Here is a 27,811-nt window from a genome sequence, read left to right as displayed (position 1 = left end):
TCTGAAAAGCACAGGAAAACTGCCTCCCATTCATTTGCATGAGTGCTTTAACACTTGGGCAGTGCGTTTGCGAGACAAAGTCCTGCATGCAGCATCTTTGGGACAGGTTTGGAGCAATGTAAAAAGCCCTCTAAAAATGGCCCTGCCCATTGAAATGAATGGGCTGTGCTTTAAAAGCGTTTCGAAAGCGCCGCAAAACGGGTGTTTTTTGGATTTTTTACAGAAAAAACGCCATGATAGAGCCCGAAAAGCACAGCTAAAATGCCACTAAAGCACTGCAAAAATGGCCAGTGCTTTAATGCTGTTTTAGTACAGCTTCAGTGCGAATGGGGTCTAAAAGTTTCCTTTTAATACCTACCTGCTTATACTATTGCTCATCTATCAATTTTGTGAAATCGTTGTTTAGTACCCAGCTTAGTCTGGCAATATAGATTTTATAAAAGCAATTTGTGCTTTACTACATATAAACCTCGATGATAAATAATCATTTTACTGCTTTTTAAATAATAAATGAGTCACAATAGGTTAAATATGCTTCTATTGTGAACATTGTGTTTCTGGCAAAAGCCCAGTTTTCAATTAATAATGTAGGTTGTTTAAATCACTTTACTCTTATCCAGAAATCTGTTTTATTATTCTTATTGAAAGATCTTTTTTAAATAGCCATTTAACTAGATGATGTGTACACACAAAAAGCAATTTAAATTTAATAAATTTTCTATCCAGTGCTAAGCATACCTGAGAAATTCTTTAGGTAGGAGTGTGCATGTCTGTGTTTGTGTCACAGGTAGAGATACCAAGATTTCACCAAAGAATACTATTCTTAAACCGACACAAGATCCAGTAAGGGATATAAAAAGGGCAACAAAAACTCAGATCTTCACAACCCTACGTTTTCTTGGTACAAATTAGGGTCCATTCGCACTCATGCATGTCATGTATGTTGGTGCACTGCTGTGCCATTCTTTGTGAATGGCACACCAACGCATCTTCAAAAAACATGCAAAGCATCACAGCATAATGCACAATGTCCTACACTTTTTACTGAACGCTACTGAAAAAAAATGCAACCTGGCCCAGATTGGCATGGATTGTGGGGCATTTCAGCCCATTCATTTTGAATGGGCTGTTTCATATAACACAATTCTTGTCAGGGCACAACATGCATTTCAAAACATTACATTCTGGTGAAATTTACCCCACCAATTTTTAAAAGACTCATATTTCAAGTGTTGTCAGTGTGGTTGGAATAGCCAATAATGGAGACTTTGCAATGTAGCAGCTCCCTCACAGTAAAAAGATGGGTTCCCAGCTGCCATTTGTGCTGGAGTAGTTTAGGAAGAGCTGACAGTCTGTGTAAGGAAGGATAGTTGCTATATGGTGATATATTGTGCTTTATTGGTGAGCTACGTATTCACAGTTCAGAGACCCAACAATTGTTTTTTAAGTCTAATGCCCCGTACACACGGTCGGACTTTCCGATGGAAAATGTACGATCTGACATTGTCGTCGGAAATTCCGATCGTGTGTGGGCTCCATCTGACTTTTTCCATCAGAATTTCCGACACACAAAGTTTAGATCTGGATCTAAAATTTTCCGACAACAAAATCCGATCGTTTAAATTCCAATCGTGTGTCAATTCCGACGCACAAAGTGCCACGCATGCTCAGAGTAAATTACGAGACGAACGCTATTGGCTACTCACCTCTTTATAGTCCCATCATACATGGTTTACGTCACCTCGTTCTGAATGATCGGATTTTCCAACAACTTTGTGCGACCGTGTGTATGCAAGACAAGTTTGGGCCAAAATCCATTGGAAAAAATCTGACGGATTTTGTCGTCGGAATGTCCGACCATGTGTACAGGGCATATCAAGTTTAATGCCTTGTACACGCGGTCGGACATTCCGACCACAAAATCCGTCTGATTTTTTCAGACGGATTTTGTCCGAAACTGGTGTTGCATACACACGGTCGGACACAGTTGTCGGAAAATCCGAACGTTCGGAACGTGATGACGTTCGCGCTAGTAGCCAATAGCTTTGGTCTCATAATTTGATCTGAGCATGTGTGGCACTTTTTCCGATCGGAATTCTCTGCAAACGATCGGAAAAAGTTGGATTGGATTTTTTTGTCGGAAAATTTGAGATCCTGCTCTCAAATTTTTTCAGACGGAAAAAGTCTGATAGAGCCCACACACGATTGGATTTTCCGACAATATAATCTGATCGGACCTTTTCCTTCAGAATTTCCAACCGTGTGTACAGGGCATTACAAGGGATTTCAGAGCCTTCGAAGGCTTGAGATATGCTACGTCAAGTGGTAAAGAGAGTCACAGCCACACTGAGTAGGGTCAAACAAATGCTTGAAAAACTCTGGAAAGTTCTTTTACAGCTAACCCACCATCTTCATCAGCATGCTTAGCAAGGCACCTGTCTCTTCTGCAGCTACTGGAGCAGAAAATAAATGTCCCCAAATCACTGCCATGCCTCCGTCTAAAGCTGGCTATACACTACTTTCCTTTAGATTTACCAAAACCATATAATATGAGATCAAACCTAAACACTTTCAAATTGTATGCAATCAGGCAGGCCCTTAAGGGTACTACATAGTTGAAGGTAAATCTAAAGGAAATTGAACAATAAAAATTGTATAATATATATCTAGCTTTAGGCTTGGTTCACACTGCTGTTGCGGAGCAGCTCACAACTCTGTTTCAGGGACGAATCAGGCTGGAATTTTTGTCTGAAATCTGACCTGTAATGAACCAGAAGACGCACAGGACTCTTCTGCAAACTGCTCCGCAGCCGCCCCGGAGATGTGTGAACAGGCTTTATTGAGAGTTGGTCACAGTCTCCTGACATTCTCCGCATCCAATTCACACTAGTGTGAACCCAGCCTAAAAGTGATACTAAACATACACAGTTTAATTTACATGTAGCAGGCGCTACCTAGCCCGATATCTCCTTCCCCCTCCTGTTTGGTCCACAGGTAGAGAGTGTACAGCCGCCGCTGCATGGGACAGATCAGCTGTCAGTATCTCCTCCCCCCGTGCTCAGGCCCCCATTTCTCCTGTCAACATGGAGAGCAGTGACAGCAAGGACCAGAGCAGCTGTACTGTGAGTGGCTTTGGGGTTCCGAGCACCACCACTGCAAAAGACCCACCCAGCCATCTCAGAAAGAGGAGAGTGACCCAGTCATCCCAGAAGCAGGAGAGTAAATCTGTAGACTCTGTGTAGCCTGGCTGGTTGCTGCCTGTTCCTGATTGGCCAGGGGAGGACCAACCATTAGAGACCAGAGAAGGACCATGGGATATATAGTCCTGAGGATGCCAAGCAGGGGAAGAGAAAAAAATAGACTGGAAAGGGAGGGGAGAGTGATCCAGGGAGAGAGGATGACAAAGTGGCCAGGGGAAACTAGCTGCAAGAGTAGGAGCTCTTTCCTCTCACCTGGAAGGGGACATCACAACCTGGACAAAAATGCTTCCCGCCAGCCAACTCCATCACTGGGCACAGATTGACCATCGCAGACAGGTGTCGTTGAATCCCTGGTTCATCAGGATGCCAGTCGGGCATCCGTCATCTGCTGGCCTTTTTCAGGACATCCCATTACTTGCTCAAACACTGTATATTGTAGTACCTACAAAAGTTGGTGTTTCATAAACTGTTATATTACTTCTGGCCTCATGGCATTAAGACTTTAAGGGACCAGTTTGATACAAAAAGGTAATTCTCTTTCTTTCTTATACCTGTGGTCATAGGTTCTTTCAGGGCTTATGGGTTATTACTGTTTGACTTACAGTAATTGTGATTTATTTGCCTTGCATGCTCTTTTTTTACCCAGTGTAATGCCGCGTACACATGACCGGACTTTTCGGTGGACTAGGTCCGACGGAATGAATCTGTAGGATATTATGATTGTGTATGGGCTCCAGCGGACTTTTTTCCCAAAAGTCAGATGAACCTAGAAATATAACATGTTTCAAATCTTTCAGACGGACTCGATTCCAGTCACAAAATCTGTTTGTCTGTATGTTAGTCCGATGGACGAAAACCGACGATAGGGCAGCTATTGGCTACTGGCTATGAACTTCATTATTCTAGTTCAGTCGTACATCATCACATTCAAATCCATCGGACTTTGGTGTGCATGTGTGTGGCCAAGTCCGTTCACTCAGGAAGTCCATCGGAACTCCGCCGAAAGTCTGTCAGGAAGACCGCCGGACCTAGTCTGTCAAAAAAGTTTGGTCGTGTGTAGGCACCATTAGAGTTTAACATTGAAAAATACCCTTTTAAGTCATTCTGGTTCTTATTTGCTTTAAGAATTTCTAGTAAAAAATGTGTTTGCTTTTCTAGTCTGCTGTCTTTTGCACTTGTGTTTGCAGTGATTTTGTTTAGCCAGGTTTGCCAGAGGGGCTGAAGTTGTGGTTGAGGCGCAGAACAGAGAACCAAAAATTACCAAGAGACTCCTTTGGGGTCACCGCTACATACATGATCCCTTCTCTTTCTGTATATGGATGATAGCACTATAAATACTTTAATAAAAAAGAACATCTAAATACCTTTTTCCTAATCAATATACAGCTATCACATGACCCAGCTCTTTCACAGCCTGCCTGTAGGGAAACGGTGGCAGAAGGAGCTTCTAGTCTTTGCTACTGGTCACATATTCAAAATAAAAAGAACAGCCTTTGGGGTAAAGGGAAGAGTGTGGAGGGTGTGACAGTGAACAATATGTACAGGAGTGCGGAGGGTATGACAGTGGGCACTATGTACAGGAGAGAAGTGTGGAGAGTAGGACAGTAAGCAGTAATTACAGGAGAGGAGTGTGGAGGGTATGACAGTGGGCACTATGTATAGGAGAGAATTGTTGGAGGTATGACAGTGGGCACTATGTATAGGAGAGGAGTATGGAGGGTATGAAAGTGAGTAGTATGTACAGGAGAGGAGTGTGGAGGGAGGGTATGTGGAGGGTATGACGGTGGGCATTATGTATAGGAGAGGAGTGTGGAGGGTACGACAATGGGCACTATGTACAGGAGAGAAGTGTATGACAGTGGGCACTATGTACAGGAGAGGAGTGTGTAGGATATGGAAGCGGGCGTTATGTATAGGAGAGAAATGTGGAGGGTATGACAGTGAGCAGTATGTACAGGAGAGAAGTGTGGAGAGTAGGACAGTGGGCACTATGTATAGGAGAGAAGTGTGGAGAGTATGACAGTCAGCACGGTGTATAGGAGGAGAGGATGAAGTAATCTGGGAAGGAAAAATGTAAAGGTTTGTGGAAAGATGTTTAGGGACTGTGTAGTGGTTAAGCGGGCCATACATGGGTTGAAATTACACCAATTAAGCAAAGACCAGCCATAGTCGATCTATGTATGGGCTAGCTGGTTTTACACAAGTCAACCTATTAACCAACTTGAGTTCAACCAGCCTGTCAGGTTTTCCCCAAAACAATCAGTGCTGCCAGCAATAGTTAGCAACACTAATCATTGTATTCACTGGCAGAACACAATAACACTGCGGGGGTGATTGCCCCATTCACAGGTCAGCAGGTGAGAGGGTGTGTGGGGACAGGCTGGGGAGAAATACTAGTCAGTCCCTGAGTAGGCACTGGTTAGTATCAGAGCCAGATACTCACATGTTACATACACCACGATCGTTAGAGCAAGAGCAATAATTCTAGCACTAGACCTCCTCTGTAACCTGTAAAAAAATGTAAAGCATTGCTAAAAAATCGTGCTAACTTTAGTGTTTTTTTTAATGAATGAAACAGTTTCTTTCCAAAAATAACATTTGAAAAATTGCTGTGCAAATATCGTTTAACATAAAAAGTTGCAAAGACCACCATTTTATTCCATAGTGTCTACTAAAACAATATATAATGCTTGAGGGTTCTGAGTCATTTTCTAGCATAAAAAAAATTATGATTTTTACATGTAGGAGAGAAGTCTCAGAATGGGCGGCAAGGGGTTAATTATCATAAGTAATATACAAATAATTATTATAAGCACTGTGAGTTCATCCTCTCAGTCTGCTGCAGAGTGTTCCAGCTTGTATTTAAACTGGCCGCTCTGTATGTAACTTCTGACAGGCTGCGCAAGGAGCCCCATATCTCCGGAACCATAGATGATAGCTGCCCCATATTTTAACCAGTGCTGGAGTGGGTCTTTAGCTACCTATCCCCCAAATGTGGGGTTGCTGCGACTCCTGATCGCCAAGCTACAATCCTCAAAGTCAATCTTTTTTTTCTTTTTTTTTGCCAAATGGGCCTATCTTGAGAAAGGGGCCTGGAGCTGCAGCTCCAATAGCCCCTATGTTAATCCAGCCCTGGTGGCCATGATGAGAGTGAGAGCCCCAATAATCCTGGGATATTCTGTGGCTTGGCCGATTTTGTTGCTTCTCTTGATGGAGTTTTAAAAGAGCACCTTGAGAATGCCACTGTTTTTAAGGGAACTTCAAAAACTGCAGAATGAGTTGTTGGATTGTATGTTGTCTGTTGTGAAGGAGCACATTGTTCAAGAAGCACAGAGCAGCGATTTTATCAATCCAGGCTGACGAGACCACTGATATTGCCACACAGTGCCAACTTGTGCTTGTACTGCGCTACATTGATCCCAAAAACAACGTACAGGAGAGGTTTTTTGAGTTTATTCCTCTACATTCCGCCAATGAGGATTCCATCGCTACAGCACTAGAAGAGCGCCTTGCTGTCATCCTTCCAGGTGATCAGAAACATAAACTCATTTCCCAAGCATATGATGGAGCCAGCGTGATGAGGGGTGTCACTTCAGGGGTTCAAAAGAAGATTCAAGATATGTACCCAAATGCCCATTACATCCACTGCTATGCACATCAGCTCAATCTGATAATGCAACAGGCCACTTCTCAAATGCCCAAAGTGAGACTTTTTTTTGCAAACCTTGGAGGATTTGCCAGCTTTTTTGCGAGATCACCCAAGCGCACAGATGTACTTGATAAAGTAGTTACCCTTAGACTACCGACATCAAGCAGTGTCAGATGGAACTTCCACAGCGGTGACGTCAATACAGCATTTGAGCACAGAGAAGACGTCATCCGCTGTTTTGAAGCCATGTGAGACTCAGGTGACTTTGACCCTGTTACCATGAGAGAGGCAGCAAGCTTTGCCGTGCTGCTGGAGGATCATGATTTTAAATATTTTCTGACACTTTTCCACAACATCATGCCGTATGTGGACCTCCTCTATGCCAAACTCCAGAATAAGGACATAGATTCAGTCCACATTAAGGGGAGTATCCAGCAGTCCCAACGGGACATACAGAAGATCAGGTAGCAGCTGTATTCCTCCTTTTCCATGTGTTGTTATTATTATTATTATAATTTTTTTATTATTATTGCTCATACATTTTGCAGAGATTCTATCCCATCCCTGGTTGACCAAAGCAGTCAAGGTGGTTCTCAACCGAAGAGGCGGGGCTCGTTGAATCCAGGAGAACATAAACGCATTGCAACCAAGGTGAGTTTTTATTTGTTGCAATATTTGTCTTTTTGATAGCTCCCTTATGCCCAGTACACACGTTTTGATTATCGTAAGACAGATCGTTCACATTTTGTTGCATACAACTAAGATCGAATACAACAGTGAAAAATGTGTGTAAGATTTTTGTCGAACGATTCTGGAAAAATCTTCCGTTGTGCGTAGCTATGTATTTTAAATGATGTCAAATACGTGTGACCCGTGTGTCCTTCTGGTTTATTTTCGTGTTTCCGATCATGCGTGGTGTTTGTCGAACGACTTTAATTGGACGCATACTGTACTGACTACATGATTGTCGTACGATGGGTTGTCATCCGACCGAAGTTTTCTTGTTTGTCCCTTCAGATTTGGTTGGACGGACTGTCGTGATCGGCTGTCGAAATCTGCATACTAACAATCAGATTATCGAACGATCTGTCCAAAAGCGGCTTCTGTGGTCCGATAATCAGAACGTGTGTACGGGGCATTAGAGGTATGAAGATTGGAAAGAAAAATATTTTTCTTGCACTATTCATATAAAAATGATGTGATCTAAAATGATTTGTTATTCCCTCTAGTGGATAACATTAGTATTACAGCCTTCATGTTTGTTAGCTGCCTGAACATCAGAAATGCATGAAACTTGATGTATTTACTAAAAATGACTTGTCCATGTGTATGGAGTTCTGAGAAATTATGGATTCAAAACCACTGAAACTGGTCTCCCTTTATAACGTAAAACTGAACATTTTAAAATGACCAGTTTTAAGTTATGAAGGGAGATCAGTTTCAGTGTTTTTGAATGCATAATCTTCTCAGAACTCCATACACATGGACAAGACATTCTTAGTAAACATGTCAAGTTTCATGCATTTCTTATGGTCAGGGAGCTAACAGTGATGACATTGACATTTTGTCATCACTACCTAATTTTTGTTTTTATCCTTCACTCTATAGGTCTGTGATACCATACTATTACACACCATGCAACGTTTCTCCTGCACAAACCACCTTGTTAGTGCCACCTTGCTTCAAGCAGACAGATGCACTGAGTGAGACTTTGAAGGTCCATCCACTGCTCAAAAAGAATAAGTTAAAGACAGAGCTTGGTCTCATCTATCGCACAGAAGAGTTCAAAAAATGTAAAGGTGCTGTGGACCTATTCCAGCTGTTTGTGTAGAACAATCTTGTTCATGTATTTAGAGAGACTGTACTCTGCTAAAGATTCTCATTACCACACCCATGACCACAGCCCCCCCCCCTTACATCAGGGTCCCTAGAGAGCCCCCCCCTTACATCAGGGTCTCCAGAGAGCCCCCCCTTACATCAGGGTCCCCAGAGAGCCCCCCCCTTACATCCGTGTCCCCAGAGCACCCCCCTTACATCAGGGTCCCCAGAAAGCCTCCCCTCCCCTTGGGGACCCCTGCAGAGACTCGGGGCTATGGGCCCCAGATTCGGGGCTGTAGCCCCAAAAGCCACCCCCTAGCAATGCCACTGCCCATGACCACAGCAGAAGCTGAAAGGTGCTTTTCAGCCTTAAAAAGGATTAAGACTTTTCTGAGAAATAGCATGACCCAGGAAAGGCTGAATGCATTGGCCATGCTGTCAATGGAAAAGAGAGTGGTGACAGAGATGACTGACTTCAACCAGAAGGTCATTAAGAAATTTGCAAGCCAGAAAGAAAGGAAAGCAACAATTATTTTCAAATAGTTCTACTGGCGCTAATGTGAATGTGGTGTGCATTTGTATTCAGTCACATTTACTCTGATTCATTTTGTTTGTTGTTGTTTGTTGTACAATAAAGTTTGTTTGCTGTTTTAAAAAAATTCACTGATTTGTGGTACATTTATTTCATTCTTTCACAGTTGACTTAAACATTAACATTTTCATTATTTTATCTAGATATATAATCTGTCCTGTGATGCTGGGACTGTATACTCTGTCCTGTGATCTGAGCTGTATACTCCTGACACTATGGGTGGAAGCAAGTGGAATACAGGGGACGTAGTGGGTGGATTATATAAGGGGTGTGGTTTATAAGAAGTGGGAAGGGTCAAAAATTATGGGCGGGGTCTGCCCCCCCCCCCCCCCCCATCCAAAAACTTCACTAGCCACCACTGGTGCAAGTGCCTACCTGAATACTTTCAAATCTAGACAACAGTGTAATAAACATATTTTAATCAAAATAGGCATGAACAAATGTAGCTAACCTGCATCTGCCAAAAACGTTGTATTAGTGGTCGAATGAACAATGTTTAATACGAACGATTCCTGTGCCCACGAACCTTAAACTTGGCCTTTTAATCTGTACAACAGTAAAGAAAAGCACATGGTCCAGCACGAAAGTAATAACAATAATAGGAACACACAACAGCAGCACTTTCCTGATCTTTCTATATCAGGGATATGCAATTAGCGGACCTCCAGCTGTTGCAAAACTACAAGTCCCATCATGCCTCTGCCTCTGGGTGTCATGCTTGTGGCTGTCAGAGTCTTGCTATGCCTCATGGGACTTGTAGTTCTGCAACAGCTGGAGGTCCGCTAATTGCAAATCCATGTTCTATACTGATCTTGCTCCCTCTATTTCATGTCTGGCCAGCGTTTCCTCAATTGCTCCTTGGAATGTTGTACCCAAAAGTCCTTTGCAGACATCTGACAACTTTAGCCATGATCTTGGCCTTTCTCACATTATGGTTTCTGTATGGTTCATGCTTCCCATCATACTCTGTCCTCCACCATCTCCACCATCACTTCAAAGGACTTATTTGAGGCCTTATATCTCCTCTTGTATGTGGAACTGCCTTGCTCCAGGCTTTCGTCTCCGCCATGTGCTCTCCCACTGCCCCATAAGAGAAAAGGCAGGGAATACACTAGAAAGAAGGACGAGGCAGAGTTTCACGCATGTGCAGTGTATATAAAGCATAACACGCAGGCGACGCATGTGAGATCTGTGAGTGGAGGACGGAGGATCGTTAGCACCAATCATTCAAACGGAGGTACAATTGTAACTTGGGGCATCAGTGGTTAGTGGCTTACACTGCTTATAGATTGAGGCCTATATTGGGACAAGATTAGGAGAGGAGGCCTGACATTAAGGTTTGTCTTGTGTTGTGTCTTATAGATAAAATGGTTGACAAATTCACAGCCCTTGATTTCCTGCCAAACTTTATAGACAAATACAGGGAGCTGCCATGTCTCTGGCAAGTCCAGTGCAGGGACTATTCTAAGAAAGCTAGAGAGGAAGGCAGCGCTGGAGAAACTGTTGGAATTAGTGAAGCCTGTGTATCCCACGGCAGACATCACCTATGTAAAGGCCAAAATTGGTAGCCTGAGGAGCACATATAATAGGGAGTGCAAGAAGGTCCAGGATTCCCTGAGATCTGGAGCAGCAGCAGATGACGTATATGTGGTGCTACGACAGCCTGCGTTTTTTTGTCCGACCAGACAGAACCCAGGCTATCACTATCAACACTTCCTTCCACTTCAGCTGAGGCTCCTGAGGTCCAACCTGGGCCTTCCACCCAGGAAGAATATGTGGAGGAGCCCAACTTGACCCAGGTATAGCATTGTTGAAGATATTTGTTGTCAAAAATTAAATGATGTTAACCGCTTCCCGACCAGCACACGACGATGTACGTCGGCAGAATGGCACGGGCAGGCAAATTGGCGTACAGGTGGTCCATTTAAAATTTCCCCCGTGCCATTGCATGCGTGCTGCCAGCGGCATGCGCTCGTGCCTATTGGGACCACATGAATCCGACCGTGGGTCCCGCAGGCTTGATCGCCGTGGGGATACCCGCGATTGTCTCAGGGAGAGGGAGAACGGGGAGATAAAATTGAATATTTTCATTTTACTTTCTAGGGCCTAGTGGTCCATTTTTTCACTTATCTCACTTATTTCCTACAGACATACACACCTGTATAAGGTGGTGTATGCCTGCAGCATCTTTTACATCATTTTTATTTTCCTAAGCCCTTGTACACATGGTCGGACATTCCAACAACAAAATCCGTCAGATTTTGTCTGATGGATTTTGTCCGAAACCGGTGTTGCATACACGTGGTTGGACAAAGTTGTCGTAAAATCCGATCGCACGTAACGCGATGACGAAATTTCGTTACGACGGGACTACGTTCAGGCTAGTAGGCAATAGCTTTGGTCTAGGAATTTGATCTGAGCATGCGTGGCACTTTGTCTGATAGGAATTCTCTACACACAATCGGACAAAGTCCGATCAGATCATGTTGTCGGAAAGTTTTATAGCCCAGCTCTAAAACTTTGTCCGTCGGATACTCCAACGGAAACAGTCCGATGGAGCCCACACACAGTCGGATTATCCGACAACACGATCCGAACGGACATTTTTGCGTCGGAATGTCCGACCGTGTGCACAAGGGCTAAGAGTTAAATTTTGGTTCGATTTTTGGTCAAATTTTTTCTTTTTGCTTTCTTTTGAGTTTTCTTGAGTATTTTCACTGCTTGGTAGCACATGCTAAGATCTAATTGCAAATGCGATTAGGCTGTATGTAATTGCCTTCAATTTTTCAATTATGTGATATGCCTTGCCTCTTTTTATGTTTTATGCTATATATTTGATATTTACTTGAAAGATGGTTAGCTATGAGTAAGCACTGATTACGGTGCGAAACGCATCAGAATTTTCCTGTACCCTGTTATTCTTTTGCTGTGGATTTTTTGATTGTGTTTTGATGTGACCCACGTTGTTTTAATTAAAGATGGGATTTGAAGTCTTTTTCCAGTGTGCGGCTATCCAGAGTTTTGTCCTGCTTGTTTGCTCATGGTGTGTGTCATGGTCAGCACCTGGGGCTCATCAATAGGAGACAGAGCTTCAGTCCTCGAGGATTACTTTGGAGCAGTGGTTCATCCTTTCTGAGAACGGGGAAATGTCGATGTAAACAGCATCTCCCCGTTCTGCCTAGCCACAAGTGACACTGATCTCTGCTCCCTGTGATTGGAGCAGAGATCAGTGTTCTGTAAATCACAGCCACTGCCCCCATAGTTATAAACACACCCCTAGAACACACTTAACCCCTACACTGCCACCTCCTGGTTAACCCCTTCACCGCCAGTGTCATTTACACAGGAATCAGTGCATTTGTATAGCACTAATTGTGTTGCTATATTGCTGTATAAATGACAATGGTCCCAAAAATGTGTCAAAAATGTCTGATGTGTCCGCCATAATGTCGCAGTTACAATAAAAATCACTGATCCCCGCCATTACTAGTAAAAAAAAAAAATTAATAAAAATGCCATAAACTATCCCCTATTTTGTAAACGCTATAACATTTGCGCCATTGCGATTTTTTTACCAAAAATATGTAGAAGAATACGCATTGACTGAGGGAAAAAAATTATTTTTTTTACATTTTTAGTGGATATTTATTATAGCAAAATGTAAAAAATAATGCGTTTTTTTTTCAAAATCGTTGCTTTTTTGTGTTTATAGCGCAAAAAATAAAAACCACAGAGGTGATAAAATACCACCAAAAGAAAGCTCTTTTTTGTGAGAAAAAAAGGACATCAGTTTTGTTTGGGAGCCACATCGCACGACCGCACAATTGTGGGTTAAAACTATGCAGTGCCGAATCGCAAAAAGTGCTCTGGTCTTAAGCCAGCAAAATGGCCCAGGGCTTAAGTGGTTAACTAGATGTTATTGATCACAATTTTATGAATTAACAAAGTGGCTTACATATCAATAGACAGTAGTAGCCAAAAATGATTGTGACAAGAATGAAAAATGCTGGGGTCAAAATGATAGTCTTTTCTATTTGTTAACATTCAAATTGTAACAATTGTAACAGTCATGAGCTCAAAATTGTGTGTGAATGATGACCAAAAAACTAAAACGATGTACCATTTTCATACACAGGGAAGTCTCAGCCATGAGGAAATCCCAGGTTCCTCCCCTCTGCTCTCCAACCAAAAGGACCAGGAAGGCAAGGAACCTGGAGGAGTCCGTGGCTGCTTTCTTTAACCGGTTCCCGACCAGCGCACGCCGATGTACGTCGGCAGAATGGCACGGGCAGGCATATTGGCGTACAGGTACGTCCAATCTTCAATGCCGCCCTGCCATCGCGAGCAGTGATTGCTGTATAACTGACAATGGTCCCAAAAATGTGTCAAAAATGTCCAATGTGTCCGCCATAATGTTGCAGTCACAATAAAAATCGCTGATCGCCGCCATTAATAGTAAAAAAAAAAATAATAAAAAATAATTAATAAAAATGCCATAAAACTATCCCTATTTTGTAAACCCTATAACTTTTGCGCAAAATAATCAATAATCGCTTATTGCGATTTTTTTTTACCAAAAATATGTAGAAGAATATGTATCGGCCTAAACTGAGGGAAAAAAACGTTTTTTTATATATTTTTGGGGGATATTTATTATAACAAAAAGTAAAAAATAATGCGTTTATTTCAAAATGGTCGCTCTATTTTTGTTTATAGCGCAAAAAATAAAAACCACAGAGGTGATCAAATACCACGAAAAGAAAGCTCTATTTGTGGGGAAAAAGGACGTCAATTTTGTTTAGGAGCCACGTCGCACGACCGTGCAATTGTCAGTTAAAGCGACGCAGCGCCGAATTGCAAAAAGTGGTCTGGTCTTTGACCAGCAAAATGGTCCGGTCTGTAAGTGGTTAAACAGGCTACTGTGGCAATTATCACAACCCCTGGTGGCCACGAGGCGTTTGGATGCGTCACTGCCAGTAAATTAGAACACATGGAGGAGGCCCAACGCACTATATGCAAAGAGATTATTCTGAATGCCCTAAACAAGGGAACAAGGAGAGAACTCACACCTCAAACACACCTCTGTGAGTTGGACTATGCTTCTCGACCACCTCCACCAACACCATAGCCACCCCACCTCCCACATTAGCATGGAAGAAAGCGTGGAAGGATGTGTTGAGAGTGATGTCCTGGGTTTGATGTGGTCTGGCAAAAAATGCAGGCTGTCGTAAGACCACAGCCTTGGGACATATATGTCATCTGCTGCTGCTCCCGATATCTCCTGGAGTCCTGGACCGTATTGTGCTCCCTATTAAATGGACTACTCAGTTTACCAATTTTGACAGTCAAATAATTGATGTCTACCCTGGGGTACAAAGGCTTCACCAATTCCAACTGTTTCTCTATCGTTGCCTTCCTCTTTATTTTGTTATGACCTTGTGCTCTCTATTAAATTATAATTTTTTTTAAGGGACAAATACTTGGCTATGTGTTTTACTTCAAAAAGGACAGTTTGTTCGTGAGTAAGTAGGTACATTTCAAAAATACAATGTCAAATTAACAAAGGACACCAACATAGTTGTATCTTTGAGGTTAACAAATGCAAGATAATAATGGTGTTGTGCTAACTTGACACACAAAACGAAAAAAAAAAATATTATGGACATCACTAGAAAAAAACACAAAAAAAAATATTCTGGGGATCACTGGAAAAAAACACAAAAAACAAATATTTAGGTGATCACTAGAAATAATAAAAAATTATTTTGTCAGAACTCAGCGAGTGAATGTGAATATCAACAGCAAAGCAACTTCATTATTATAACATTATAAAGAAGAAGAGCTGCATTGAGAGATTTGATAATTTGCCGCATCACGAATGTGATATCTCAATTACGAAAGCTAGTTTTACAAGACCGAGCACTTCCGGCTCGTAATTGATTCCGAGCACGCGTAAACTTTTGTGGGACAGACTTGTGTACACACGATCAGATTTTCCGACAACAACGTTTTGTTGGCGGAAAATTTGAGAACCTGCTAGCCAACATTTGTTGGCGGAAAGTCTGACAGCAAATGTTCGATGGAGCATACACACAGTCAAACTTTCAGCAAACAAGCTCACATCCAACATTTCCCATTGGGAAAATCTGATTGTGTGTACATATATAAGATATAAGAATGCACAAGAGTTAGACCACAAACAGCTTGGAGATAATTAATTAAGAGTATTAAGGCAATACAAACAGAGAGTAAATCAATAAACATGTAATTACACAAACTTAAGGATGCTATGAAGGGTGAAATGGTTAATTACCCACTAGCTGGCACACAAAGAAACATAGAAAAGTAACGGCAGAAAAAAGTGTGGTCCATTGAGTCTGCCTGTTTTTTTGTTTTGTTCTTTGTTGTTTTTCACTTTTTTTTTTGTTTTGTTAACTTTTTTGTCTGAGTATAGACCTATGTTTGTCCCAAGTAGTGATGGGCTAGATGTTCGAGTCGAATGTAAGTTCAACTCGAGCAACAGCTGTTCATTTGTTCGAAGAATCAGCATCCTTCAATGCACTGTGATCTCGCAGTGGATTATGGGGCGCTCCCCTGCAGGCGAACTTCCCGCAAGCATCCCATAATCCACTGCGAGATCACAGTGCATTGAAGGCTGCTGATTGGCCAAAGCATGCACCTGACCTGTATGCTTTGGCAAATCACAGCGCGATGTGCTGTGAGAGCTATGACTGGCCAAAGGCTTTTGACCAATCATGGCTTAGGGGCTAAGTCCACACCCCACACTTTATAAGGCGGCTTACACGGCGGCCATGTATAGTGTGAATAAGGAGAGAGATTACACAGGGTAGTTAGTGGATTGAGCGTGCAGTCAGTGTAGTATATATAATACAGTGCAGAGTATATAGTGAAGTCAATGTAGTATATATAATACAGTGTAATGAAGTGGTTAAGAGGAACCCTATGGCAGAATTAGGAAAAAAAACGGCATGGGGTCCCCCCCCAAAATTCATGTTATGGGGACAAGGGCCTTTTCCTGACAACCCTGGCTGGTGGGGCTTATCAGAATCTGGAAGCCTCCTTTAACAAGGGAGCCCCCAGATCCCATCCCACCCCCCCTCCCCCAGGTGAATGGATATCGGGTAAAATAAACTGTAAAAAAGTAAAAATCACGAGAGACCGTTTTTAATTAATAGTCCTTTATTTAAAAAGAAAAAAAAAAGCGCCCGCAATGTAAGGCCACTGTCAATCACCCCACCCGATGGACCCGAAAAATAGCAAAAATGCAAAAACGCTCTGCCTCCATGGAAGGCCTCCTGTCAACTGCTGTCTCTTCTCTTTGACAGCTCTTATATACTCAAGGGCAGGGCCACCCGATGATGTAACTGGCTGACTCCACCGGCCAGGGTTGGCGGGAAGAGGCCCTTGTCTCCTCTTTCCCTTCTTTCTTGTACATATTACCTTTATGAAGTCGCTCTTGATATGTTTTATTCCCCAGACCTTTCACCAGCACTGGACACAGTATTATAAATGGGGTCTCACTAAAGATCTATGTATCAGAACATTCTTCCACCTGCTGGGGACCCCTCTAGTGATGCATCATAGAAATTAGAATTCTATTCCCTTTTCCCTATTGTTGACCACACTGTTTGCTCATTTTGCAGTCATCTGAAATAAGCACCCCCAAATCTTTTTCCTCTGTAGTGCTAACCAACACTGTACCCCCAAAGTTGTAATCTCTCAAAAGATTATTTTTCCCTACATGCATTATTTTACATTTAGAAAATTGAACTGCAGTTTCCACTGCTTTGACCAATCTTCCAGCAATGTCAAATCATATTCCATGTTGCAGACACCCCCAGGGATATCAACCTTATTACACACCTTTGTATCATCAGCAAAGAGACATACATTGCCCAACACACCTTGAGGTCAGGAGTAACTTTAACAGGACAGATGATGTATATCTACAGTCAGCGATAATGGAGGAAGGTCTCTTTATACAGGAAGGAATGTGGGTGTATATATAACTGTTCACAGGACAGGACAGGACAGGACAGATGATGTATATGTGTAAGTCACTTCAGTGATGATGGAGGAAGGTCTCTCCTCCTGGTCGATCTCTGTATGCACATACACATATCCCGATCCTCGATCCAGCTGCACAATCATTCATCCCCGGGGCCAATCTGCACTGCCACTGACTGACTCAGGTGTACCGGACTGGAGAGAGAAGCAGAAATGTGTGCAGAGCCGAGGGGCTCCGGGCTGTCAGTGGAATTATAAAACCAGCTGAGAGCAGTAATAGCGGGCTCTTCAGGAGCCAGCGCTACCATGGTATTGTGTTTTCAAAGCATTTTTTTGATGGTAGCAATCCATACTGGTCTGTATACAAAATGTGAAACAATTTATAACATATTTTTACGAACAGTACATACTGTATGTGAAAAAATGTTTCAGAAAAAGTTAAGAAATCTGTAAGAAATCTGTAAGCAAAACATTATACAATGTACGTTTAAGATAACTAGATGTTTTAATAAAAAATAGAAGAATTTTAAAACTGTCTATTTATAACTAGAGAAATGATAAATGTCATACTTGCCATGTGACTATTGCCATGTGATTACTGTCTCTGCTATCATCCACCTCCTCCACGTATGCTATTTCTGATAAATTCACATAAGCTTGCTCTTTCTTCTAGGCAACAGCTGTTCTTGTTTGCCTGCAAGAGCTTACTTTCCTGTCTGTCATTCAGAGGGGAAAGCTCTGGTGAGTTCCTGTCATTTGGGATCTGTGACGCAGGTTTGTGACCGAGACAACATCAGCAGAAAATACAAGATTTTATTAGTCATACATCAAGGCATTCAGGAAGCTTCTAACAATAATCAATCTAAAAAACTGAGGAATAAATATACATTTAGATAGATAGATAGATAGATAGATAGATAGATAGATAGATAAACTATTATTATCTGGAATCACTTGTTGAATATGCAAATTATTAAACAAAAATCATAGAAACTCACCTTATGCGTCCTGACTGCAATAGAACATATTAATGGTGCATTGTACTTGTGATATTATTTGGCATATATGCTCTTCAAAATGTATTATACATACATGAACAAATAAACCCACTCTATGATCTTCAGGTTTAAATAATCATCCACTGCATTAATAACCAGACATACTTGGGTTTTAAAGTGGAAGTAAACCCACCTATAATTTTCAGCCAAGGTAGCTACCATCTTCAACCGCCATGATGCTGCACATGTGACCAGTTATGACACCAGCCATTGGATGGTTTGACAGTTTGGTTGAAAGCACAACCAATGTGACAGTTAAATTCCTGGCATGTGCCGGGAATGTAACTGTTTTTTGAAACTGTTAAATTGATGGGTTTACTTCCGCTTTAAATTCCAGAAGAATGGCTGACTCAGTCCTGAGTCCAAAAGAACCTTGAGGGTTTTTATTTTACTACAGACAAATGGGCTATTAACTTTGCACAGGAAGTTGCACTTTCTAAGTTAATATTCCCCATATCTTTGTGTAGCACTGACCCCCGAAGGAGCTGCTGGTTTGAATTGGGCTTACCATTACCTCCTCCTCCTCGATCTTTGTCTAGGGGTTCCCGTGGTAGATGGCCCAGTAACTTGAAAGACTAATGACAGAATCCGCATAAAGAGATTTTTATTTGCAAAACGTAGACAACGAACAGTCTCTTAAATTGGGATCAGAGGGTCAGGAAGAAAGCTCAGGTACACTTATTGTCAAAGTCAAAAAATTAAGGACTTGCTTACTTTGACTGCATCCAGAGAATAGCCATTCACAACTGGATGATCACTCATGTTGGACATTCCCTCTCTCACAAGGTCTAGCAGCAAACAAGGTGTTTTACTCAGGAACAAGTCTCTGCAACAGATGTTGTTGTAGAACATATAAGAATAAATCTCTGCCACAGACGTTGTTGTAGAGCACGTAGGAAACTAAGCTTGTAGAACACTCATGTGATACCTGGATGTTTCAGCCAGCTTGGCGATATCCATGAACCCAGATTTACTTTGGTACTTCAGCCCTTCCAGGCTCTTGCTAAGAAACCAACAAGTACGTGGTCTTCTTCTGAAGGGTCCTCCCCTGAAATGCTATGAAACTACTGGGTCTCTCCCAAACCGGAGGCAGCACCCAAACACCTCAGAATCCTCCTTTAGTTTCCTTGCCTCGGGCTAGTCCACTCCGAGACAACAAGTCGGGTGGATCCGCACCCCAGTCCATAGTCTTCCTGGGGGCTGGTCAGGAGGACCAGGACCATGAAGTCAGCACATCTTTCTGGACCGGAACCCCGAATCACGTGACGTCCGCATCTTAAGTACCCTCTCCCAGAAAGCACAGCAATAGCGCCACTCCCACTGGGTGGGCCCAGAGAGAGAGTAAACTTAAAGCACCCAACTAGACTGTAGTTCCATGCATGCCAAAAGGGACAGTGCCCCTGTGGCCAGGCTGAACATCCCACAGTCCAGTCAGACTGATGCTGAGGTCCAAATTTAAATAATTTTACCCAAACCAAACTGTAGTTCAGGTGTAACCTTAACTTGAGAAAAACATAGAAGAGGAAGATGCCGGATGAGAAAACCGAAGGAAGAAGCGGGGGAAGAACAAGATGGAGGAAGAAGAAGAACACCAAAGGAAGACCAGGAGAATATGGAAGAAGAAGCAGGGAAAGAAGAAGACATTAATAAAGGAATTGTCAAAAAAGTCTATTGTCTTTTTTAACATTTTTGTCACTTTTTTTGTGAAATGGTAGGGGTACATTTGTCCTCCGGACGATCCGTCTCAATGAGAGTCTCCCGCTATGTGAGGCTTCTGTTCAGATGACAGCTCTTATATAACCGAGGGCGGGGCTACCCAGTGACCCTGCCCCCTCTAACACACAGGGACTTCCCTATGGCTTTCCCCGTGGTGTCAACAATCAGGTGCAGTTCCAGGCCGGAGGCGGCCAATACCATCCAAATGCCTGCTACAGTGTGTTCTGTCAGTGCCGGCAGGGGGCAGGACTGGTGGAGGTGGTGCCTGAGAGTATTGTGTGATGTCATGGTGCAAGGGAGCCAAGTGGAGCGGTCGGAGCCTGGTGTGCAGGTCTGTGGGGCGGGAGCAGGGCAAGCCGGCAGCAGGACTGTCAATGCTGTTTGGAGTGGAGGGATCACCTAGTGTGGAGAGAGACTGTCACTACTGTAACTCAGGAAGGGACATGATTGTGTTGGTGATTTTTGCTGCTGCACACTGCTTTCAGTGTCACTGTGAGAATCAATTTCATGTTTGTGTGCTGCCCATTCTAATTTCTTGTCTTCCTGAGTCCTGTCCTTGAGCTACTTACTATATTGAAAATAAACTAAGAAATGTGTTTTTGCCTTTTTTTTTTCTACCTTAAATCACATTTCTAATTGCACATTGTACTTATTTGTAGCCTAAATACTGAAATGTGTACCTAAAACTGTAATTTTTTAATTTTGGAAATGCCAGTAAAAACTTGGCTGTGCCAATAAATTTTGAGTGTTGTGTCAGTAAATTTCAATCTGGTAGGTTGGCAACACTGTCCCGATATGTGATCAGCTGTGTCCAAAGGACACAGCAATCAGAGATCCCTGTCGATACATGCCACAGGGGGGAGCACAGGCAGCGGGATCACAGACGCCCTCCCAGAAATGTGAGCCTGCGCTGTAGCCATCTTTCGGCTATAGTGCGACCGGGAAGAGGTTGATTGAACAAGCTGAAGTTGGAAGCTGATTGGCTACCATGCACAGCTGGACTAGATTGTGTATGCTCCAGTTTTACAAAATCTCCCCCCTCTGTGTCATAATGCATTCTTATTTGATATGAATGTGTTGAGATGTTGGTTGGATAGCTTGGCAATAGGGAATAACCTCTGTGGGTCTAATGTATCCAGTGTACCGAAAACTGTTATATATACATAGAAGCAGATTCACTCATACACAAGTTTTAAAGAGGACCTCCAGTCATATTTCTAAAAAAAATAAAAGTCAGCAGCTACATAAATTGTAGCTGCTGACTTTTAATAAACAGAAACTCACCTGTCCCAGGATCCAGCATTGTCCTGACCCGGTTTGGTTTCTTCTCTGGTCTCCAGTCCCTGGCACAGACATATTAACTGTGGTCAGCCAGCTGTGACAGCTTGCAGCCTCACAGCTGGCCGGCTGGCCACCGCACATGCACAAGCCACGCTGCACAATTGAGAATGATCCCAAAGTCTTCTGGGACATGTGACATGACCCAGAAGACTGTGGGAAGGGAGGGAGGTACCTGCCCCTCCCCCCCCCCCCTCCATAAAATAAAATGTGCCCAATGTCAAAGAGAAGCCGGGGAGGCCTTAAAGTGGATCTTCCTCTTTAGGGTGAAGTTCTGTTTTAAGGGAATAATCCACCCAAACATGTTCTTTTATATTTTGATATAGTCTGTCAACTAGCTCCATTTATTTGGTGGCTATTCTATTTGCAAGCTGCTGGGGTTTCCATGTATATCTAACTAATGAGGCAATTTCTGGTTACATTTTACAGTTGCACCAGATTCTGTGTGTGCTCCAGTTCTAGTAAATCACCCTTTGGTGTCAGGAAAACCTGTCAGTGACTCATGCAGATAACAAGAAGGAGGCAGCAGATAGAAATGACACAAGCATTAAAGAGGGATATGCTTTATTAATATTTCATGTTGGAAGTTTACAGCTTCGTTAGCAGCCAGCCAAGCAGTATTAAACCCAAAATCGAATATTTTTTTATATTTCATAGATGTGATGGCTGCATTAGTTTTCTTTTTTAGTCTTCCTTTCTTCTGTTTTCATCTGGTGATCCAGCCAGTAAGTCTGTTGTTTTTCAAAAGAACAAGCTCTCATGCTGATGTATCAATTACAGGGATGAGATAAACCATATACCACTGACAGGGGTGCTTATAATGATCAGATTTTTATTTATATAAAACTGTTTCCTGTAACTGATTATAAAGTTAGAGCTGAAGTTTGCCTTCAATTTGTTAGTGTCTACTAGTTAATCTGCTAGTACACACAGTATCTGACAAAAGTGAGTACACCCCTCCCATTTTTGTAAATATTTTATTTTATCTTTTCATGGGACAACACTGAAGAAATTACACTTTGCTACAATGTAAAGTAGTGAGTGTACAGCTTGTATAACAGTGTAAATTTGCTGTTCCCTCAAAATGGCTCAATACACAGCCATTAATGTCTAAACCGCTGGCAACAAAAGTGAGTACACCCCTAAGTGAATATGTCCAAACTAGGCAGAAATGAGCCATTTTTACTCCCCAGTGTCCTGTGACTCATTATGCCTCATACACAAAGTCATACATTCCGACCACAAAATCCGTTGGATTTTTTCCGACGGATTTTGGCTGAAACTTGTGTTGGATACACACGGTCGCACACAGTTGTCGGAAAATCCGATCGTTCGGAACAAGGGGATGTACAAAACATACAACAGGACTACATAGAGGCCATTTGCCAATAACTTTCATCTCCAATTTTGTTCTGAGCATGCGTCGCACTTTGTGCATCGGAATTCTCTACACACGATCGGAAAAAGTCCAATCAGATTTTGTTGTCGGAAAATTTTAGATCCAGCTCTCAAACTTTTTCTGTCGGAAATTCCTGGGGAAAAGGTCCGATAGAGCCCACACACGATCGGATTTTCCAATAACATAATCCAATCGGACTTTTTCCGTCTGAAATTCCGACCGTGTGTATACGGGGCATTAGTGTTACAAGATCTCAGGTGTGAATGGGGAGCAGGTGTGTTAAATTTGGTGATTTTGCTCTCACTCTCTCATACTGTTGCTTTACAGGCGCTATGCAGGTGCCATTTTTATCGCTGCAGTGCCTGTAATGCGCCTCAGTGTGAAAGTAGCTTATAGGCAAGCCTGTAATAAGGCTTAAACATAGGCAGTGTAAATATCTCTTAAACATGCACCCTTTATGAGATATTTATTGTACATGCAGCCAGTGAAATCACTGATGCATGTGCTCTGAAGGAACCCGTTTCTTCAGAGCCCTGAGCCGTGACTGGTGGCTCCCACGCGCGTGCACGGGAGTGACGTAAACGTGGCTCTGGCCAGTCACAGAACCGGAGTCAGCGAACCTGGAAGGAAGACTGGTGAAGATGTATGCTGTCTTCAGCGATGACATTGCATCGCTGGAAGGCTTTGTTTAGAGATAAGTTTCACACAATGTGCTAGTTTGCGATACATACTAGCACAATATGCCTTTGCCTTGCAGTTAAGAAAATAAAAAAAAAGAAAGTGCAGCAGTTTACAATCGCTTTAATAGAGAAGGAAATGCCCTACAGAAGTTATATTACTGTAACCTTACATAACTAATAAAAAGGTATGTTTGTGGCAAAAATTCAAAAATGAGCAATCACTAGAGAGAGGGGCTAAAAAAAAGTGGAGAGTGGCTCTAAACAATGGAATGCAAATATAAGATTTACAATAGGCAAAGGTCCTGGATTTCCTAAGTGATTAATGACGCCGTGAGTCAAACAAAACTTGCACCCTTTGACTCAGTGCCCCACCTTCTCTTTTCTGATTATTTACGGAAAATGCTTCCTGTATGACACATAGAATTTCCCTTGAAAGTTATCAATACAGCTCACTTTGTTCCTAGGAAAGAGTACCTGTACTTTATTCAGAACCAGTAAAGGTGATCTCTCACACCACCTGCTTACTTCCGTCATGTCCGGAAGTTTGGAGGTATACTGGTTAGTGAATCATTATACACTGGAGCACTGAACAGGGCAAAACATTTGGACTGGGGGGAAAAAGCAACCATCTGGCCCTTTTGTGGCAGAGACAGTGCCCTGTGAGCAGGGGTGGACTGACAACTCATGAAGCCCCCAGGCAATAGGAGATTATGGGGCCCCCAGGCAATAGATTATGGGGCCACATGGTATACACACACACACACATACAGTATACACACACAGACACACAATATACACACACAGTATACACACACAGAATACACATACACACACTGAAAAGGTACTGGAGAGGCAGGGCAGCTATAATCTTGGGATTTTTTAAAAAACTGATTTTTACATACTGTCCCTGGTTTTATTGAGGCTGGCAACCCTGATGGGGCCCTTAGTGGCATGGGGCCCTCGGGCAGTGCCCGAGTGCCTGAATGGTTAGTCCACCCCTCCCTGTGAGCTAACTAATGTGCAGCAAGCTGCAGTAATTAACCACTTGACCTCTGTAAGACTTCCCCCCTTCCTGACCAGGCCATTTTCTGCGATACGGCACTGCGTTACTTTAACTGACAATTGCGCGGTCATGCGACACTGTACCCAAATAAAATTATGTCATTTTTTTCCTACAAATTGAGCTTTCGTTTGGTGGTATTTGATTAACACTGTGTTTTATATTTTTTTGCGCTATAAACAAAAAAAAATACTGACAGTTTTTGAAAAAAAACTATATTTTTTACTCTGCTAAAAAACATATTCAATAAAAAAAAAAATCGAATTCTTCATAAATTCAGGCCAATATGTATTCTGCTACATATTTTTGTTAAAAAAAATCCCAATAAGCGTATATTGATTGGTTTGCGCAAAAGATATTGCATCTACCATCTATGTTATATATGCTGGAATTTTTATTTGATTATTTATTAATGTACTAGTAATGGCGGCGATCAGTGACTTATGCTCGGACATTCCTGGATTTATTTCCGACGGATGTTGGCTCAAACTTGTCTTGCATACACACGGTCGCACAAATGTTGCTGGAAATTGGTCAAGAATGTGGGGACGTACAACACGTATGATGAGCCGAGAAAAATGAAATTCAATAGCCAGTGCGGCTCTTCTGCTTGATTCTGAGCATGTGTGGAATTTTGTGCATCGGAATTATGTACACACAATCGGAATTTACGACAACGGATTTTGTTGTCGGAAAAATTTGAGATCCAGCTCTCTAAAATGTCCTCAGGTGCCTACACATGGTCGAAATTTCTGACAACAAGCTCAAATCGAACATTTGTTGTCAGAAATTCTGACCGTGTGTATGCGGCATTATAGTGGCACTGTGATGATGCAGCAGACAATCAGACATTGACTGACACTTTTGATAGTCTGTGGGAACCAGTGACACTAATACAGTGATCGGTGCTAAAAATATGCACTGTACTAATGACACTGGCTGGAAAGTGGTTAAAACTGGCTACAAGTGCAAGTTCAGAGGGTGGTGATAAATGGGGAGTCCTTGGAATGGTCAGGGGTGGGTAGTAGGGTCCCCCAGGGTTCTGTGCTCGGACCAATCCTATTTTATTTGTCCATAAATGACCTGGAGGATGGGGTAAACAGTTCAATATCTGTATTTGCAGATGATACTAAGCTAAGCAGGGCAATAACTTCTCCGCAGGATCTGGAAACCTTGCAAAAAGATCTGATCAAATGAATGGGGTGGGCAACTACATGGCAAATGAGGTTCAATGTAGAAAAATGTAAAATAATGCATTTGGGTGGCAAAAATATGAATGCAATCTATACACTGGGGGGAGAACTTCTGGGGGAATCTAAGATGGAAAAAGACCTGGGGGTCCTAGTAGATGATAGGCTTAGCAATGGCATGCAATGCCAAGCTGCTGCTAACAAAGCAAACAGAATATTGCCATGCATTAAAAAGGGAATTAATTCCAAAGATAAAACGATAATTCTGACTCCGGTCCGGTCACCTCTAGGTCCGGCCGCACCTAGAGTATGCTGTCCAGTTCTGGGCACCAGTCCTCAGGAAGGATGTACTGGAAATGGAGCGAGTACAAAGAAGGGCAACAAAGCTAATAAAGTGTCTGCAGGATATTAGTTATGAGGAAAGGTTGTGAGCACTGAACTTATTCTCAGGAGAAGGGACGCTTGAGAGGGGGATATGATTTCAATATACAAATACCATACTGGTGACCCCACAAGAGGGATAAAACTTTTTTGCAGAAGGGAGTTTAACAAGACTCATGGCCACTCATTAAAATTAGAAGAAAAAAGGGTTTTAACCTTAAACTACATAGAGGGTTCTTTACTGTGAGAGCGGCAAGTATGTGAAATTCCCTTCCACAGGTCTCAGCAGGGGGCATTGATCGTTTCAAGAAACTATTAGATAAGCACCTGAACGACCGCAACATACAGGGATATACAATGTAATACTGACACAATACAATAGCGCAGCAGGGTAGATCTGTCTGGTTTTGTTCTTTTATAGACCTGCTGGTTGAACAGCAAACAAAATGTCCGCATTCATCAGTGACGGCTGGTGCTCCATTTATTTGGGTGGGAGGGAGGCGGAAAAAATATCCACCCGCCCACCTGTTTGCTCACCAGCCCGCCCATTGGCTTGCCAGCCTTGCCAGCCTACCAGCCCCGCACTTACCCCATCCTGGTCTTGGATGGCTTCAGCAGCTTTCCCTGGCTTCTCTTCCCGGCGAATACGGTCTTAGGACCCCTCTTCCTGTCCTGATTGGCTGGGAGGAGAAGCAGGAAGACAATAGCGAATGATGATCTGCTAATGTCACAAGTGGGTGGGCACAGGCGCAGAGACACACTTTTCTGAAGCCAAGTAGAGCCTCAGGCTCTAATCATGTGCTTCAAAATAAAAAAAGACCTAGTAGAAATCTATGTGTCTGGCCCTCCACATGAAGACTAGGGGCCGGCGCATGGAGATTAGGGGGGGGCAGTGCCCCTTATGGACCGGCCGCCGCTGCGTATATAGATTATATATAGACTATATGTATATGTATATATATGTATATATATATATATATATATATATATATATATATATATATATATATATATATATATATATATATATATATATATATATATATATATATATATATATATATATATAAAACAAAGAAAACTGGTTGAAAAAGTATAGGTGCTCCAGCATTTAATTATAATTGTGTCTGCACTTATTGTTTTCTCTTAGGCTTTGTTCCCACTTGCAGCTAGGAAGCAATAAAATCAGATGGTTAAGCCTTAGTTTTTCCACCACCCAACTGCCCACCTAAACCTGAGCATGCAGTCGCTGTACTGTGCTTCGAGGTTGCTGAAAAAGTTAAACAGCATGTCACATTTACATTACTGCTGCTGAATGTAACCAATGCAAGTTTATGGGGCCACACTGCAACCACCCTGCAAGTCATTGTATTGTATGTGTTTGTGGCATGGTATTGTGCAACTTACTAACTAAATAAAGTGGTGAGGGTGTGACAAAATGCCCTCTCACTGTCTGCCAAATGCTCTCTAAGGCCGCGTACACACGGGCGGACTGTTCGCCCAACTTTGTCCGCTGAACAGTGTTTGGGCAGACAGTCCGCTCGTGTGTGGGCTTTCAGCGGACAGTTTCAGCGGACAGTTTGACGGACAAGGTTTTTCGGAATTTCCGAAAAACTGTCCGCTGAAACCTTGTTTCAGCGAACAGTCCGCTCGTGTGTAGGCTTGTTCGTCAAACAAAGTTCCGCGCATGCTCAGAAAGGAT

General features: G+C 42.5%; 1 protein-coding gene across 2 annotated transcripts; it reads left to right on the top strand.

Annotated features, from left to right (window-relative positions):
- Positions 1 to 7,135: 7,135 nt before the first annotated feature.
- On the top strand, positions 7,136 to 9,320 carry LOC143990134 (uncharacterized). 2 transcript variants are annotated; one of them, XR_013277173.1, is made up of 4 exons: positions 7,136 to 7,313; positions 7,398 to 7,500; positions 7,867 to 7,993; positions 8,458 to 9,320. XR_013277173.1 is itself a non-coding variant. In XM_077490297.1 (3 exons), exons 1-3 carry the CDS (start codon positions 7,207 to 7,209, stop codon positions 8,554 to 8,556), a joined length of 309 nt encoding a protein of 102 aa, XP_077346423.1. In that variant the 5' UTR covers positions 7,136 to 7,206; the 3' UTR covers positions 8,557 to 9,320. The 2 variants fall into 2 exon arrangements, 1 of the variants encoding a protein (XP_077346423.1); XM_077490297.1 differs by lacking the exon at positions 7,867 to 7,993.
- The last annotated feature ends 18,491 nt before the right edge of the window (positions 9,321 to 27,811 follow it).

Source organism: Lithobates pipiens, unplaced genomic scaffold, assembly GCF_037356315.1.
Source record: "Lithobates pipiens isolate NorthernLeopardFrog02 unplaced genomic scaffold, aLitPip1_a1.2 Scaffold_18, whole genome shotgun sequence".
Classification (NCBI taxonomy): domain Eukaryota; kingdom Metazoa; phylum Chordata; class Amphibia; order Anura; family Ranidae; genus Lithobates; species Lithobates pipiens.
The sequence above is the reverse complement of the archived record's forward strand: the minus strand, read 5'-3'. Positions and strand labels throughout refer to the sequence as shown.

What these genes read in the sequence shown, in the direction of transcription:
- LOC143990134 (XM_077490297.1), top strand. Translation starts at nt 7,207, where the DNA reads ATGCCGTATGTGGACCTCCTCTATGCCAAACTCCAGAATAAGGACATA. An exon ending in CGGGACATACAGAAGATCAG is followed by an intron (nt 7,314 to 7,397) that starts GTAGCAGCTGTA and finishes TACATTTTGCAG; the next exon opens with AGATTCTATCCCATCCCTGG. An exon ending in ATAAACGCATTGCAACCAAG is followed by an intron (nt 7,501 to 8,457) that starts GTGAGTTTTTAT and finishes TTCACTCTATAG; the next exon opens with GTCTGTGATACCATACTATT.